The 18781-nt window shown below is 43.6% G+C and overlaps 1 protein-coding gene and 1 long non-coding RNA gene across 4 annotated transcripts; one reads left to right on the top strand and one right to left on the bottom strand.

The window, feature by feature from the left end:
- Positions 1-5465: 5465 nt before the first annotated feature.
- Positions 5466-12873, bottom strand: LOC105015902. The gene is made up of 5 exons (XR_828410.4): positions 12797-12873; positions 8099-8160; positions 7303-7377; positions 6864-6940; positions 5466-6577 (listed from the first exon to the last, which is right to left on the bottom strand). It is a non-coding gene; the product is annotated as an uncharacterized LOC105015902 (long non-coding RNA).
- Positions 12874-13021: 148 nt separating this feature from the next.
- LOC105015903 (GTPase IMAP family member 2) lies at positions 13022-16978 on the top strand. Of its 3 annotated transcripts, none has more exons than XM_034297403.1 (2): positions 13022-13109; positions 16172-16978. In XM_034297403.1, the coding sequence occupies exons 1-2, from the start codon at positions 13064-13066 to the stop codon at positions 16960-16962; spliced, it is 837 nt and encodes a 278-aa protein (XP_034153294.1). In that variant the 5' UTR covers positions 13022-13063; the 3' UTR covers positions 16963-16978. The 3 variants fall into 3 exon arrangements, with proteins under 3 accessions (XP_034153294.1, XP_010877681.2, XP_034153295.1); XM_010879379.5 differs by having other exon boundaries at positions 16175-16978; XM_034297404.1 differs by lacking the exon at positions 13022-13109 and adding an exon at positions 13121-13522.
- Positions 16979-18781: the final 1803 nt, after the last annotated feature.

Genomic DNA, 18781 nt, shown 5'->3' on the forward strand with positions numbered 1-18781 from the left:
ATACTCCCCATTCCTTGGGGGGAGGGGGGGGGTCAATTTGTAAGGCTGGCTGACCTGGGTGACTTCTGATGCTGTCAGTGCATTGCCCAGCCACCAGACATACACCCACACGGCAAGTCAAATCGGGACAGACACGGTAAACTAAGCAATAACTTTGTCCCAAATTGCAGTGCATTCCCCCAACGGCAGGGGTTTAAAGTTGTACACTTTTTAGAAAATAGGGCTCCAGTTGGGACACAAGGATGGTCAGGGCGAACGCCACTGTTATGAAAAGGCCCAGCGAGCTTAACGGAACAGACATTCCTAGGCACCGCAGAACCGCAGTGCAGAACCTTGTAATAATAGCCTGCACCTAATGCTGGGAATTTGTTACGTATTCCTCTTAAAAAGTGCCCAAATTCTGTATCCCAAATAACACACCCCTTTTTACCCTTTATGATGCGTTATTAATGGCCAAAGGTCTATGGGGCCCTATACGGGACTCTGATTGATACTAGCGCGCTATAAAGGGAATAGGGTGCAATTTGGGCTCAGAGAAACAGAGCGGATGATGTAATTTGTACTCCACCTAACGACAGTATAGAACTCTGTGAAATTCGCCACAGCTGCTCCACCGGGCTTAAATTCACACCATTAGAAACTGAGATTGCCAAGTGTTTAAAAAAAACAAAACAAAAAAACAACACTAACATCTGCAACATGATCCAGAGGGGTTTGGGCGAACAGCGAGAAGTGGGGAAAATACGGGTAAAACTTATATATGTCCGTCACAAATGGAAGCCTTTTCCTTCTGTAGCACACTAGTTCTGGTTGGATCCATAGGGCTGGGCTCAAAAGAAGTGCATTGTAATGAGAAAGGAGAACATTTGGGGAATGTTATTACTGTACATTTAGAACATACATCTGGTTCACCAAAAATAATGCAGTTTAAAGGTTTGCTTGATTTAACTGAATCACTTAAAATGTATTTAACTTGGATTTAAATTGCAAGCCTGGTACAATATGTAAAACACACACATGAAGTGCTTTCAGCTACGCAGAATAACAGCAACCCCACAGTAACAGTAGTTCTACACTAACAGCATCCCAGACCAGACCTCAAAGAAAATTCCTCAAAGATCATGTTTTGATTCAGAGGTGGTCAGTGGCATCAGTTTCCCATAGTGTGATGAAGTCTCTATGAAGCCTTGCCTTTGGATAACCTCCTCGTGTGGCTGGGTAATCTCATTATACAACACCCGTAAACCCTGCGGCTCAATGTCAGGTCCCACCTCACTCTGTCCCGGCCCGGTTTAAACGGACACCAGACCAAGAACCACCGTCAAGACCTGTGCGACCCTACCCGGTGCTCCGATCAGGGGGACCGCATTTCGAAAGTACTGCCCAAGCCAGCTAACCACAGCGAGCCACCTCCAAACTCAAGCGTGTCTGTTCATCTGACTGTATCATAGTGACACTGAAAATGGGTTTGTCTCTCCATGTATGTGAGTCATAGCTCATAATGTGATAATTTAAAATAATGAGATTATCTAACCGTGTGTGTTCAGCGCTCATTGTGTGTGACAGTAGGTCAGCGTTGCACTGACGTTTTACCTTTTGTCCCGATGTGTCCCTACAACTAGCAGGACCATTAAACCATATATAATTCTCCCTCTGTTGGTAAATTGACTTAGCGAATAAAACCAGCTCTGAATCTGTGAATGTGTAAATGGACTATGATAAAACAGGTTCTAATTCTGCAAATGTGTAAATGGACTATGATAAAACAGATTCTGATTCTGTGATTGTGTAAATGGACTATGATAAAACGGGTTCTGATTCGGTGAATATGTGAATGGACTGAAAAGAAAAATTCTGACTCTGGGAATGTGTTAATGGACTATGATAAACCAGGTTCTGATTCTGTGCATGTGTAAACAGACTTGGATAAAATGCTTCTGATACTGGGAATGAATTCCACACCCAGTAAAATTCTGACCTGGTCCTGGGAATCCTTCAATGTACTTAGTGAATAAAGGAGGTTCTGACATCCAGATTCCCTCCCTGTTCTCTGACATCTGAGCATCAGTGCTGTGCACTATGTAGTGTTTCTATAGATATATCCACAAGGCCTAGTAGTGTACTACTTGGGGAATAGTGTACCATTTGTGACCAGCATCTGCCTGTTATGTCTATACTGTTTCTCCAGGCACACAGCTGTGTGTCGGTGTGTGTGTAGACGGTCAGACAAGGTCAACATTTGTCTTGTCTGACAGCGGGCATCTAACCGCCTCTCCCTAACCGACATCAGTGAGCCTTTAATTCCACCGAGAAACCCTGACGGTATTTGGGGCAGCTTTGCCAACGCAGTATTGTCCCAGGCACAGAGGAACAAATTCAGACGGGCGCGCATTCATTCGATTTCCAGTCATTAGGCAATCACTCGAATCCAGAGCCAGTCACAGGAATATAGATGTTTGTACTTCATGTAAAGTGCTTCATTACTCCTGCAAAATAAATGACAGTAAATTAGACGAGATCTCAACATTTGCTCTATTCACTTAGCACACTGGAAACAGAGGAGTCAATGGAATTTCACTGCGATAATATTGGAAATTTAGCATGGGGCCCCAGGCTATAAAGTGCCGTCAGGATGCTGGAATGGTGTGTGATTACTGTGCTATGGCTGTGCAAATACACAGACAGCCAGACAAACAGCCAGACAAACAGCCGGAACAACAGCCAGACAAACAGCCAGAGAAACAGCTGGAACAACAGCCAGACAAACAGCCAGAGAAACACACGTAGTCTGTATGTCCGACAGACTGTCTAACAGACAGACACCAGGAATGTGGACAGCAGAATGGATGGAGCTTTTGTTCAGTCAATATGGGGTTTAATAATACAACCGTATTGAAAGTGTACGAGGAGTGTTTTAACAGAAGTTACTGTGTTGTGTGTGAACAGGATTCATTATGAATGAACCAGGAAAAGAAGACAAACTGAACTGGGACATTTCTGAGTCCAAAGTGTACTAACTTTTATATTTAAAAAAATATATTAGGAGAACATAACCAGGCTAATGTGCATGACAAGCTGCTACAAGGAGCTGTCTCAATAAGGCCACTGCAGTGGTCTAGTGGGTATACAGGGCCAGTCTCAATAAGGCTGATGTAGGGAAGAGGGGTACACAGGGCCAGTCTCAATAAGGCTGATGTAGGGAAGAGGGGTACACAGGGCCAGTCTCAATAAGGCTGATGTAGTGAAGAGGGGTACACAGGGCCAGTCTCAATAAGGCCACTGTAGGGAAGAGGGGTACACAGGGCCAGTCTCAATAAGGCCACTGCAGGGAAGAGGGGTACACAGGGCCAGTCTCAATAAGGCCACTGCAGGGAAGAGGGGTACACAGGGCCAGTCTCAATAAGGCCACTGCAGGGAAGAGGGGTACACAGGGCCAGTCTCAATAAGGCCACTGTAGGGAAGAGGGGTACACAGGGCCAGTCTCAATAAGGCCACTGTAGGGAAGAGGGGTACACAGGGCCAGTCTCAATAAGGCCACTGTAGGGAAGAGGGGTACACAGGGCCAGTCTCAATAAGGCCACTGCAGGGAAGAGGGGTACACAGGGCCAGTCTCAATAAGGCCACTGTAGGGAAGAGGGGTACACAGGGCCAGTCTCAATAAGGCCACTGTAGGGAAGAGGGGTACACAGGGCCAGTCTCAATAAGGCCACTGTAGGGAAGAGGGGTACACAGGGCCAGTCTCAATAAGGCCACTGCAGGGAAGAGGGGTATACAGGGCCAGTCTCAATAAGGCTGATGTAGTGAAGAGGGGTAGACAGGGCCTGTCTCAATAAGGCCACTGTAGGGAAGAGGGGTACACAGGGCCAGTCTCAATAAGGCCACTGCAGGGAAGAGGGGTATACAGGGCCAGTCTCAATAAGGCTGATGTAGTGAAGAGGGGTAGACAGGGCCTGTCTCAATAAGGCTGATGTAGTGAAGAGGGGTACACAGGGCCAGTCTCAATAAGGCCGATGTAGTGAAGAGGGGTACACAGGGCCAGTCTCAACAAGGCTGATGTAGTACAGAGGGGTACAGAGGGCCTGTCTCAATAAGGCCGATGTAGTGAAGAGGGGTACACAGGGCCAGTCTCAACAAGGCTGATGTAGTACAGAGGGGTACAGAGGGCCAGTCTCAATAAGGCCGATGTAGTGAAGAGGGGTACACAGGGCCAGTCTCAATAAGGCCGATGTAGTGAAGAGGGGTACACAGGGCCAGTCTCAATAAGGCTGTTGTAGGGAAGAGGGGTACACAGGGCCAGTCTCAATAAGGCCGTTGTAGGGAAGAAGGGTACACATGTTTCTTCCCAAACTTTCCCTCGCTCGCTCTCCTTCCTGGCTCTCCCTACAAATGAGCCTACCATTAATACCTACAAACCTCAGCAAAAGTGTGCAGAGGACAAAACACTAGCTCACACTCTCTTCTCCACCTTCCCCTTCCCCTCCACACTCCCCACACACCTTTCTCCTCTGCCCTCCCCCTCGATACGCATTGGATTTATTTATTTATTAGCAACAATGCTTCCTCTCAGCGTAGTGTGCCGTAACTGCATGGTTGCAGTTATACTGGTTGCACCTCTTAAGTAGGTGCTAGCCAATGATCATATAATCTGCAGTCCAAATGGCACCAAGTTCGCTACCAAATGCACTGCATTTATAGACTGCGGTTAAAAGTAGTGCAATAAATAGGGAAAATGGTTCCATTGGGAACTTAGAAATACAGTATGGAATCCAGGTGAGCAGTTTCAGACTCAGTCACGTCAGAGATAGTGCGTGGTATTATTCTGATAGGGCAATTGCAATGGCTCACGCTGAGACTGTGGGTGTCAGACTGTGCACCAGGCAATCCTGTGTGTGTGCTAGAACAAAAATCAATGTGTGTGTAATTCTGTGTGTATGTGTGTAATAAGTCCAGGCAGGAGGCTTTGCTCTAATCCCCTGAGCAGTGAGAGTGGGCATGTGAACTAGAGATTAAAACCCAGCCTGCAGCTCTAGGCGAAAAGCAGCGCTGAAATGCTCTCCATTTGATCAGAGCAAGGGAGACTCAACACAGTACAGGCCAGGGAAATTCAGCACAGTACAGGCCTGGGAGACTCAGCACAGTACAGGCCTGGGAGACTCAGCACAGTACAGGCCAGGGAGGCTCAGCACAGTACAGGCCAGGGGGACTCAACACAGTACAGGCCAGGGGGACTCAACACAGTACAGGCCAGGGGGACTCAATGTGTTGATTACATTGAACTGAACTGCATGAAGATTGATTAAAGTCTACATTAAAAAAAAGGGGATGTCAACACAGAACCACTGATTAAATTTCCCAACACATCGAAACAGGACATCACCTAAATTCCTATACTTTCGATTAATGTAAAAGTGTTGGCACATTTTTCCATCAACATTTGAGAGAGAAAAAAAACACTGACACAACAGTCATTTTTTTACGTTGCATTTTTCTATTTTTTTATTGTTTTGTTTTTTCTCTCCAGGGAATCACAATTGCAGATTTTTAGTATGTTTGGGCTGATGTGTAAAAGTACAAAGCCGAAGTAGTTGGTTGTGTTCAACAGCTGAAGGAGGTTCCTTCTGACAACCTAAATTGCCAGGTTAAAGGGATTTCATTGAGTTCATCATTAGGAACTTCCCCTCACCTGGCGAAACACAACCAAGTACAGGTGAACAATGGTTAAGTAGTTTTACTTTTTACACATCTGAATTTGAGATTGTGTTTGGATTTAAATTTACTTTTTGGAACAAATTACATGAAAGGGGACTATTTTGCTGTGGCTTCATTTAAGCTTAAAAAGTTGAGATGAGATTAGCCCTAATTGTTGAGCTAATTCTACTGCAATATAAAATGTAATCCATGATGTACATAAGCATTTTAAACCCACCAATTTAACTTAAATTGTCCCCCAAAGCCACTAAACCAAGCATAGCAGAATCTATTTTAGTTAGGAGGGCAGATAGCTTTAAAGAATGATAAATTCTTAAAGTCTTATCACCCACACTTTTGAGCAGTAGGTGACCAATATCTTGAACCTGGGAATACAACAACAATGCAATGATTATGATAACTAATGTTAACAATCATCTCCAGATCCGGGTCAAATACATACAGATTTCACTTGAAAATCTGTATGTATTTCAATATATATATATACAATTTAGGTAAAGTATATATAAAGAGATAGAATAAATAAAGTAATCTTTATCTCACTGAAGGATTGACCCAGATCTGATCTGCGCAAGGCAACTGTGTTTGGATTCTGATGGACATCTGGTACAAAATGTAAATACCACATTATGTGGACTGGATTCACTGTGCCGCTCTGTGAACACAATGTTAGCAAAGACGCAAACAAAGCTGTTGACGGCATTCACAATGTGACAGTCCTCTGGTAGATGTCCCATCTTCCAGGATTGGTCCTTAAACCATCCGTACTTCATAAGGTCGAATTCTGCATCGCTGACCGGGTTTCCTTAAGATTGCCTTGAAGTTTTGCCGGCACAGTGTGCTACCCTGGGCAGTAGCATGTTATTTCCTGTGGAGAAACATCTGTTTTAAACAACACCGTTAACAATGCTAGGCTACTTCATCGTATATGTAGCATTTACAATCTAACCCGACGACTTGTCAGTCGATACAGGCTATGACATTAGGCAAAGCTACTGTGTAAACTACAACTAACGATAATAACCAATGACTCACTAAACCATGTGTAAGGTCAAATAAAAACAGTGAATTAGGAACAAAACAGAAAATGACTGGGCTGTACCATTGCTACATCGTTGCTAAGTAAACGTTGATAGTGAAACGTTGATAGCTACCTTGTATGAAGTGAATTGTAGGCATGGTTGCTGTCATCACCTTCATTGTCATCCTAGTCCATCTCATCTGCTACCTTCTACAGAGAGAACCAGGTGTGTTAATGTATGTAGACAGGCTTCTGCGATCCACATGTGGGTACTACTTATGTAGCACTGTAGCTTACAGATAGTATTAAACAGGGTTTTTATGAAACAGGGTTAAGTTGCGGTCGACAAACGGGCTTCGGGATAAATTCTCCAACACATCAAAACAGGGAATAGCCTATATCACAAAACATTCCATTATGACTCAGTACATCTCTCACGGTAATTGCTAGGCCTTTTGTAATTGGCTACATTTTACTTCCCTCAAAACCAAGTCAGCGTCAGAATGTTGCACAGAAGTTGAAATGATGTTGTCATTTATGTTCATATTTTAAAGGAAAAACCCAAATCTTACCATAAGAAGTATTAGATGTCTCTATAGGACTTAGGAGAGTTTAGAGCAGACTGGAGGGTTAACTGCAGCCTGCAACTGCAAAGACAAAGGGCACATTCCAGGTCAAAGAATTCTGCATTGTCCCGACACATGAAGATGTGGTATTTAGCACACAGTTTGTGTATCTGGAACATGTCCAAACCCAAAATCTCTGCTTCCTCAACAAGATCTGATGAGGGACTTTCCTGTGCGCCTTCTAAGCATGCACAGGCAAACAAAGATCTTGGTGTTTTTTAGCTGTTTGTCTGTCCATCCTTTAGTTACATTTTCTATGCTGAGGTAGGGTGTATCTTGGTTACTGAGGTGTAAAACGTACAACGTAAAAGTACTTGGCTGTGTTCACCAGTTCAGAGAAGTTACTAATTCTGAGCAAAATTACCAGGTAAAGGGCTTTAACCAGTGATTCCCTTAACCCAGTGATTCAGGAACTCTACATACATAACCCAAACCAACACAGTAATTGTACTATGCACCTTTTACACCCCTGCTTGGTTACTAGGTGCAAAATAACACAAAACAAAATGCCTCAATCCAAACAAACTCTGCATTACAGGATATTCACATTAGCAATGTTTAAAATGATCACATTCAGATACTAGTCCTGACTCAACACATGTTTTACCATAATTACTAGGGCTATTGTAATGAGCTAATGTTACTTCTCTGGAAAATAATTCAAAGTGCGAGAATGCTGCACATAAGTTATAAATAAGTATTTATTGATGTCAATGCTTTAAAATATAAAGATCAGTCTCACCTTTATGAAGAGTCATGGATGACTGTAGGAAAGAGAAGCGATCAAAGCATATTTGACAGTTCCTGCAACAGCAGAGTCAAAGAGGCGCGTTGCAGATCAACACATTTGGTTGTGGCCGACACATTGAAACACGCGAGGATGTAGTATTTTGCACAGTTTATGCATCCGGAAACGTGCCCAAAAACTAGTCTCCACCTCTTTAACAAGATTGGTGGAGAGATTTTCCTGTGTTCTCTGCATAGTTTCCACCGTGCAATTACAGTTGTCTACGCCAGCTAGCTTTCTGTTTCATTTCTGTCAAAGTCTATTTTTTACTTTCTATTTCTATACTGAGGTAGAGTAACTTGTTGCTTAACAACCCAAACCAAACTAGCTTGATTCAATCAAACCTGTATTGCTGTATTTACACAGTAGATCTTCTGATAACTCACTGACTGGGATTTGGGGATTGTATAGAAAACTACAATTAAACACATTAAATATTTTGGTCTCATATGACCAATATAGATGAGGCATGTCCAACCGTCAAACAATCAACTATTCAGAACTAAAATAGTTATTTTCACATATCATAAAAGTTCACAGCACACGTTCTGTCTCACAAACACACACACAAACTACACAATGAGCAAAAAAAAACAACAACCAGAAAGACATAATTTTAAGGTATTTTCAATGACCTCTTAGTGGGTAGCTGGTCTGCTGAGCAATGATAAAAGTGACAATGTAAACCCTGGAAAAGTGACAATCCATATTCTCCCTCTGTAGTTTGTCACATTCAGGACAGGTATCAGTGGTGATACTATGTCATTTGGCTTACGACTGTATAATCTGTGCAGGATCTTGAATGTAATATGATATGAGTTGATTCAACAGGCATTCCAAACTCCCAATTCTTCAAAAATACTTTCGGTCCCCTAAATTGGGGTGACTTTGTACAGGACGTAGTGTAATTGTAAATGGTTCATCCTACATTGATCAAAATAATCTTCACATTTACGATGAAATGCTGCACTTTTACCCCGTCGTAATTGTATCTTATCAGAGCGAACGTTTGGGAATACCAAGCCAAAAACAACACAAGTCATTGTCCAAATACTTTTGGAGTTAACGATATCCATACATATAGTTACAATCAGTTTTATGAACATTTATCCAAAAATATTTTACCATCTACATTACTTAACCACACATATCATATAAACCATTAAGAGTAATGGCACTCCAATTTCCCGTACCTTCATTGTTCAAGAATTTTCTTTAATTTCCGACGTGTATTAAGCTAACACTTACAATAATACGACAGTTTAGCAATTTTATTCAGTTTTAGGTATTAAGAAACCAATGTTGAATAAAAAGTTTAATTTAATGCTATGCCTTATGAAAATAAATCAAAGCATTTGTAAATGGCTAAATAGGTATTAAAAATAAATCATAAAGTATCAAGGTGTTGAAACACCCGAGAGGTTTACTTACTCTCAAGACCCGTATTTGAAACTTTTCCCATTTTCATGCTAATATTGTTAATTAAACCCCTCCATTTGAAATACCTCAGCACTTGCATTCCTTCAAAATGCTCCTCTGAAGTATGTGTGCATCAATAAGAAACAATCTCTTTTCCTAAGAAGCCACTGAATGTAGCCCATTCGACTCAGTTCTGTTGGTTTAGCAAGAAGACAAATTCAGGAGAAAGTCACAAGCATCCCTTGATGAAGCGAACAGAAGTCAGATATTCAACCAATTTATTAACAGCTTGCCAATGATACATTGATCACCTTGCTAGAGTAAAGCGTTCCTTCTAAAGTCTGTTAAGAGTTCCCAGCCACTTGCCAGCTAGTGGCAGAGTGAAGGCCCAAATCTTCATTGTGGTGGTCAGCCTGGCACTATGAAAGAGTACCTCAGAGCTCTGCGCCAGCCAGGAGGCCAAACGCACTGTTTTTGACCAAAAAGGGGATGCCATTATGCTGCCTTTGGGACGTATTTCACTCCAATCAGATCAATATTACACATAATGTACAGTATCTACATCAGACTAACACTAACTTCAATGGAAACCTTTCCAGCGCCCAACATCTGTGGAAAGGATAAATAAGCCTTGTTGACTTCATCTTTCAGGATCTTTCAAAACAAAGGATTAGATGCTGTGTCTGGTGAAAAGAAAGACACTTCATAGGCAATAAGTTGTAATTCTGGTTGTGCCAGTGCGGTATTGTAACAGTATGTGCATGGAATTTGGACAGACACGAAATACACACATGCAGACAAACACTTTTCATCTCAGTTGCACATGAAAACAAAAGGCGCCGATCTGCAACTGATAGGTGCTGGTACCCAAAAGGTCCTGGTTTTCCAGAATGAATCCTGGTTGGAAAACTGCCCCATTTTAATGTGATACAACTGGAATGCTCAACAGTGTTTGAACTTCATCAGGCTGGGTTTGCTGTTCCTTTAAATAACCTATGTGGAAAAAAAATACTTTTCATTTATTTGCATTCCATTACCAGAAGTTGTGTGAAGCGTTTACAAGTACAAATTAATTTTAATGATTTCTTACTCTAAAGGGAATTAAAAATATATATGTATTTTAAAATGAACAGCACAATGAACATCTCTGCTTAGACTGCTGCCCCCGCGACCCGGCCCCGGATAAGCAGAAGAAGATGGATGGATGGATGGATTGTGTTTGTTTAGTTATTTGATTGGCTCAGATTAAAATCTACCAAGCCCTAACATGTAATTACAATGTTTTGTCACATTTGTAATAAATCAATTCACTTACATTAAGAGTAGGTTAGAATCTTGTATTGTAAGTATAATCATTATATTTATATGAACGCTGTTCTACTTATGAGTTATTTATAACAAGTAATGTGTTTTAGAGGGCAAATTGGTCAGGGGAATTAGCCAGGAACAGAGATGTACATAATATTACGTCCTTCCTAAGATTAGATGGGGTCTGGTGCAGAGAAGCAAGACACAGCATGTATTTCATCAGCATGTGACCCTTATTGTGCTAAAAACAGGATAGAACTATAAAGGCATGAGTGTGACGTAACCTTTTGTATACTGTGGACTGCGAGTATTTCGGGGTGCTCTCATGATGGTAACCAGTGGAATAATGAATATACTGCAGTGTTTCCCAATCCTGGTCCTCGGGACCCCAAGAGGTTCACTTTTTTGTTTTTGCCCAAACACTCACACACCTGATTCAAATGTTGCCCTACCACTTACACACTTGATTGACATAATCAACCTATCATCAGGGGTCATCATCTTCCACTTATCCGGGGCCGGGTCGCGGGGGCAGCAGTCTAAGCAGAGATGCCCAGACATCCCTCTCCCTAGACACTTCCTCCAGCTCTTCCGGGGGGACACCGAGGCGTTCCCAGGCCAGCCGGGAGACATAGTCCCTCCAGCGTGTCCTAGGTCTTCCCCGGGGTCTCCTTCTGGTGGGACGGGACCGGAACACCTTCCCAGGAAGGCGTTCCGGAGGCATCCAAAACAGATGCCCAAGCCACCTCAGCTGACCCCTCTCGATGTGGAGGAGCAGCGGCTCTACTCTGAGCTCCTCCCGCGTGACCGAGCTTCTCACCCTATCTCTAAGGGATCGCCCAGCCACCCTGCGGAGAAAGCTCATTTCGGCCGCCTGTATCCGGGATCTTGTCCTTTCGGTCTTGACCCAAAGCTCATGACCATAGGTGAGAGTAGGAACATAGATTGACCGGTAAATCGAGAGCTTCGCCTTGCGGCTCAGCTCTTTCTTCACCACGACAGACCGATACATCGACCGCATTACTGCAGAAGCTGCAATGATCCGTCTGTCAATCTCTCGTTCCATCCTTCCCTCACTCGTGAACAAGACCCCTAGATACTTAAACTCCTTCACTTGAGGCAGGCACTCTCCACCAACCTGAAGTGGGCGAGCCACCCTTTTCCGATCATCAGGGATTTCATTTTAATCAGGCATGTGAGTTGTTGGGCAAAAACTAAAATGTGCACCCCTTTGGGTCCGGAGGACCAGGATTGGGAAACACTGACATACTGTATTCAATAATGCTCAAAACGTTGTTTGGAATGGACTTGAGTTTTGCCTCAAAACGTTTTCTGTTATTTTGAGTATCAAGTGGATAAACAACAATGTAATTTTTCCATAACCTACTGTATCAGGCTAATCTTTACTAAGGATTCAGTAACTCTGGAAGGCACTACGTACAGTAAAACGCAAAATCGGTGAAACTAAATATAATTTTAAAATAAATGACATCACAATTCAGGGCACAGGGACAAATCTGCTGAAGGGAAGGTTTCTTACTCCATTTGTACGGAACAGCACCATCCGCAACCTTTCGTTTATAACAAGACATTTTGCGACCTATGGTTGTGTGTTAAGAATGAATAGGGGAGAGGACAGCAATGCACGCATTAAGATTCAGAGGCAAGCCTGCATTCGGACTTTTTGATAAACATCACTGACCGGTTTTGTCATCAGGGACCGTGTTTGCATCCGATGAAAATACACCAGACTGGTTTTGATGCTCAACAGAAAGAGCTTCATTCCAATGACTTATATTTTTTGCCCTACCACATTTCTGGCTACGCCCTTCGCATTGTTACCAGTGCATATTTTAATGTTCGATACAAATCACGAGTAGTCACATTTCACCAGGGCTTGTGTGTTTGCCACAGATAAGAACTCACCTTTGTAATTTTTACTTTCGTTCGAACAGCAGCAGTCAGGTGAAGAGTTGAGGCGAGGTAAAACCTTTCAATTGTTGCTTTGTTTTCCTGTTCATATTAACTGAGCAAAAACTATTAACACAATTAAGCTCCCTTTCTATAAACTGTTTGGTTCATAGCAGCTTAATTGTGTTCCAGACGACTTCCATTTGTAATGAGACAGGGATGTGACTCCTGAAATCTAGTAACACACCAATGTAATATCTTAAAAACTGAAGAAGGGAGAGAATGGCAAATACCAAAATAGCCACCAGTGATGTGACCTCCGGTTCTGGTAAGTAATGTACCTCAGATTTGTGCAAAGGGAACTGACGGGTACTGTATGTTGAATGTATTTTGAACTGTTCTCTATCACTGAAAAAAAATCTGACTTCAAACTCAATAATAGCTTGATTTGGAATTAAATCCCCAAAGTCCAGGACTTAAAATAACCGCTCCCCCTTTTTCGGAGACTACAACTCCGCAGGGGCGGTACTTCTCATTCTGGCCCAGGTACACTCTCCCACTCTCCCATTAAATATCCCGGTAGACTGACTGGGTACAGCTAGCTAGCTGGTTGACTAACTTTGTTGCTTATTTACCACTGAGATGTGCCACGCAATCTTACACTCGATGGATGCAATACTCTTCTGTTATGGCTACAGTTGATAAACTGGACTCCCAACATTTGATCGCTAGCCATGCTTGGTAAATAGGGACGGGTCTGCCTGTGTACTGTCGCTTTTATTGTCTTTAAACATTTGCTTCTATTCTGACCAACGCACGTTTAGTAAAACAGTGGCATCCTTCATAGAACTAACAACACGATTTAGTGGAAAGATGAGAAAGCATGAATTTGCTTGTCAAAATAAAATTGAAAGTTATTTCTACTGATGTGTGTTAATGTTGAAGGTAGTCTACGCAGTATGTACAACTCCCCTGTGACTCTCAGTCCAACACTAATCTATAGCGTCAAAGTGAAAAATGAAATCTGCCAATTGTGCTAAATTAATTACTAATATCATACAAAACCAAAGATAATTGATTTCAAGTATTCGCCCTCTTGGCTATGGCAGATCTGAATGAGCTGTGGTGCAACCGGCTGTACCACTTCGTTTCCAAAAAGGTTGGGACGCTGCGTAAAATGCAAATAAAAACAGAATGCAATGATGTGCAAATCATTTATCCACATATTTAATTGAAAATAGTACAAAGACAATATCAAATGTTGAAACTGAGAAATTGTATTGTTTTTGGAAAAATACATGCAACATGTTTCTAAAAAGTTGGGAAATGTTTAGGAACCGAGGAGACCAACTGCTGTAGTTTGGAAAGAGAAATGTATTCCCATTCTTGCTTGATATAGGATTTCAGCTGCTCAACAGTTCGGGGTCTCCTTCCTCTTTTCATAATCTGCCAAATGTTTTCAATGGGTGACAGGTTTGGACTGCAGGCAGGCCAGTTTAGCATCCAGTCTCTTTTACTACGGAGCCATGCTGTTGTAATAGGTGCAGAATGTGGTTTGGCATTGTCTTGCTGAAATAACTAAAAGATAAAGAGTCAGTTAAGAGAATTATTTTAGAAATGAAGTGTCCAGATGTGCTAATTTGGTATAGATTTCACCAAATCTTTCATGACTATCATTGCTGCAAGAAAATTGAAATGAGGTACACTCTATATGGCCAAGGGAATGTGGACACACCATGACACCTGTATGAGCTTGTTGGCCGTCCCATTCCAAAACTGCAGCCATCATTATGGAGTTGGACCCCCCTTTGCAGCTGTAACAGCCAAACCTTTCCTGGGAAGGCTTTCCACAAGATGTTGTGGTGTCACAATGGGATTATGTGTCCATTCAGCCAAAAGAGCATTTGTAAAGTCAGGCACGGATGTTCGACGATAAGGCCTGGCTTGCAATCGCTGTTCCAATTTATCTCAAAGGTGTTCAGTGGGGTTGAGGTCAGGGCTCTGTACAGGCCACTCGAGGTCCTCCACACCAACCTCATCAAACCATATCTTTATGGACCCCACTTTGTGCATAGGGGCACAGTCATGCTGGAACAGGAAATGTCTTTCCCCAAATTGTGGCCACAAATTTGGAAGCACCCAATCCTCTAAAATGTGTCTAAAAAGTGTCTTTTAGCATTATGATGACCCTTCACTGGAACTAAGGGGCCTAGCCCAAACCTTAAAACACAGCCTCAGACCATTATCCCTCCTCCAACAAACATTCCAGTAGGCACTGTGCATTCCAGTAGGCAGTGTTCTAACTGGCATCTGCCACACCCATATTCCCGCCAGATAGTGAAGCGTGATTCATCACTCCAGAAAACACATTTCACTGCTTCAGAGTCCAGTGGCGTTTTGCTTGGCATTGCACATGTTGATGAGAGGCTTGCGTACAGCTGCTCGGCCATGGGAAGCTACCGGCGCACAGATCTTGTGCCAATGTTGCTTCCAGAGGCAGTTTGGAACTCTGTGGTTAGTGATGCAACAGATGATTAGCAGTTTTTACGGTACACGTATCAGCACTCAGCAGCCCCACTCAGTGAGTTTGCCTGGTCTACCACTTCGTGGCTGGGCTGTTGCTCCTAGACGCTTCCACTTCACAATTATAGCACATAGTGGATTGGAGCAGATCTAGTAGGGCAGAAATTTCATAAACAGACTTGTGGAAAAGGTGGCATCCTAATGAAAGTGCCATGTTTAAAGAGCTATTCAATATGACCCATTGTATTACCAATGTTTGTCTACAAAGATTTCATGGCTATGTGCTGGATCTTGTGCACCTGTGAGCAATGGGTGTGGCTGAAGCACCTGAACTCAATAATTAGTAGGTGTGTCCACATACCTTTGGTCATTCGGTGTACCACTACCAAATATTGACCAAAGTTACCAAAAATCTACACCTGGAGCTTCTCAGTGAGTCAGTCTGGAGTTACACGATACTGCTGTTCACCTATGGGGACTGTCTGGGAGACAAAACCATCGAGCAGCTACATTAATAGTGAAGGGAAGGCCCTCCAGTGGCTTGTTGAGAAATGTGGGAACAGATATCATGTCTTCAACAATGAGAACAGGGCTTCTGCCACTCAGGTCACAGAGCTGCTGGAGAAGATAGAGGAGGTGGTGGCAGGAAACAGGGGACATTTAAAAATAAACAGAAAGACGTTAGAGACATTTCAGAGGAAGATGAAAGGTGACCTCAGGAGAGCAAATCAAAGGCTGATGGAGTTGCAGAAAGCAGTAGTAGACATCAGAACTCACCCCAGACATCAGATCATTTCTGTCTCCTTTATAGGTGTGCTCTAGCAGGTTATGTTTATAGACCTTAACGTACTACTGTGTTTGTCATAGCAGGCCTATTCCACCTATCAGAGCTGAGGATTGTGTTGCTGGGGACCAGAACATGTGGGAAGAGTTCAGCAGGAAACACCATACTGAACAGAGAAGAGTTTGAACTGACACAAACTGACCAATGTTTGAAGAGACAGGGTGACGTAGCAGGGAGGCGGGTCACTGTGGTCGACACTCCAGGATGGCGGTGGAATGACCCGGTAGAGAAGACTCCTGAGCTGGTGAGACAGGAGATAGTGAGAAGTGTGTCTCTCTGTCCTCCAGGACCTCACACTCTCCTCCTGGTCATAACGTTGGTTCTTCCATTCACTGACAAAGACCAAAGATCCGTAGAGGGACACCTGGAGCTTCTCGGTAAGTCAGCCTGGAGTCACACTATAGTCCTGTTCACCTATGGGGACTGTCTGGGAGACACAACCATTGAGCAGCACATTGAGAGTGAAGGGAAGGCCCTCCAGTGGCTTGTTGAGAAATGTGGGAACAGATATCATGTCTTCAACAATGAGAACAGGGCTTCTGCCACTCAGGTCACAGAGCTGCTGGAGAAGATAGAGGAGGTGGTGGCAGGAAACAATGAAGGTCACTACGAAATAGACCAAACAGACGTCTCACAGACTCACCAACAGCATCCACAGCCAGAGTTTGTAAAGAATCCGATCAGCAAAAGCATTGTGAAGGAGGAGAAAACTGATGGGGGCCAGAGGAAGAAGCTCACCAAGGAAATGATAAGTAATCCCACTAACTTCAAGCATGTCGACCATATTGGCTGGGGGCCAACGTTAAACTCTTAATGCTAGGTTTAAAAAAGGGGGGGGGGGGGGGGGGGGGGGGGGGGGGGGGGGAGAGAACTATATTCACTGAGCAAATCTAGTTTGAATCAAAAGTACACACCTCACATGAATATAGGCTTCAGTTCCCACATTGGGATATCAACAACAGTGTGTGACAACAAAACACTTAGTGTGCATACACTGATGAGCCAAATCATTATGACCACTCACAGGTAAAGCAAATAACGTTGATCATCTCCTAACAAGGACACATGTCATGGTTTGGGATGGTGATGCATAAAATCAGTTTTTGAAATCAGTGCCCTTGGCATAGACGGTCGCTTAGAGCCCCCAACCTCTAGGGCGCCCCAGTCCGTTAGTGAGCCCCAGAACCAATAGGGAAGAGGGCGTCCCCAAATCAAATTTGGCTTAGGGCCCCAGAAGGCTAGGGACAGCCCTGCTTGTAGTCAATGTGTTGGATGCAGTAAAAATGGGCAGGAATAAACACCTGAGCGACTTAAACCAGGTGCAAATTGTCATGGCCCCACAACTGGGTCAGAGCATTCCTGAAACAGCAAGCCTTGTGGGGTGCTCCCGGTCGGCCATGATGAGTACCTACAGTAGACAAACCACAAAGCGATGACAGGGTGTTGGACGCCCAAGGCACGCCGACGTTTGAAGGCAATCCGGTCTGGTCTGAACCGACAGAAGGTTTACCGTGGCACAAGTCACAGAACATGTTAATGATGGATACAGGGGGAACGTGACACGACACACAGTGTATCACACCCTGCTGCATATGGGGCTGCGTAGCTGCAGACCGGTCAGTGGTCTGCAGCTACGGTCAGTGGCCACTGTCGAAAGTGCCTACACTTGGCACGCATGCATCAGAACTGGACCTATGAGCAGTGCAAAAAGGTTGCCTGATGAGTCCCGTTTTGGTTGACATCGTGGACGGCCGTGGACGTGACGGCACCAGGATGCACTGTGGGCAGACAACAAGCCGGTGGAGGGAGTGTGATGCTCTGGGCGATGTTCTGCTGGTTCTGGACGAACATGAACAGTTCAATGTGTTGCCCTGGCCTCCATATTCCCCAGATCTCAATCTGATTGTGCATCTGTGGGATGTGCTGGACCAACAAGTCTGATCCACAACGTCTCTACAAAGCAGCTTACAGGACTTGAAGGATCTGCTGCTAATGTCTTGGTGCCAGACACCTCAGGATACCTTCAGGGGTCTTGGAGAGTACATGCCTCGGTGGGTCGCTGCTGATTTGGGGAAGACCAACAACATATGAGGCAGGCAGTCAAAATGTTTCTGCTCATTAGTGTAGCTATTCATCAACTCTCTGAATTCTATACCTCTCTCCTGGTCTTCTGGTGTGAAATGCTGACTACACATACATTCTGACCACACACGCATACATTCTGACCACACACACAGACATTCTGACCACACATGCAGATATTCTGACCACACACGCATACATTCTGACCACACACTTATACATTCTGACCACACACACAGACATTCTGACCACACACGCATAATTCTGACCACACACACAAACATTCTGACCACACACGCATACATTCTGACCACACACACAGACATTCTGACCACACACGCATAATTCTGACCACACATGCATACATTCTGACCACACATACAGACATTCTGACCACACACGCATACATTCTGACTACACATATAGACATTGACCACACATACATTCTGACTACTTCAATGGCAGTGGGTTCAACACTATTTCATGTGTCAAGTAATAAACAGATTATAGAATTATCCTGAAAACAATAACCAGCAACTGCAGTCATTTCG

The sequence above is a fragment of the Esox lucius genome, chromosome 15, assembly GCF_011004845.1.
Source record: "Esox lucius isolate fEsoLuc1 chromosome 15, fEsoLuc1.pri, whole genome shotgun sequence".
NCBI classification, from domain to species: domain Eukaryota; kingdom Metazoa; phylum Chordata; class Actinopteri; order Esociformes; family Esocidae; genus Esox; species Esox lucius.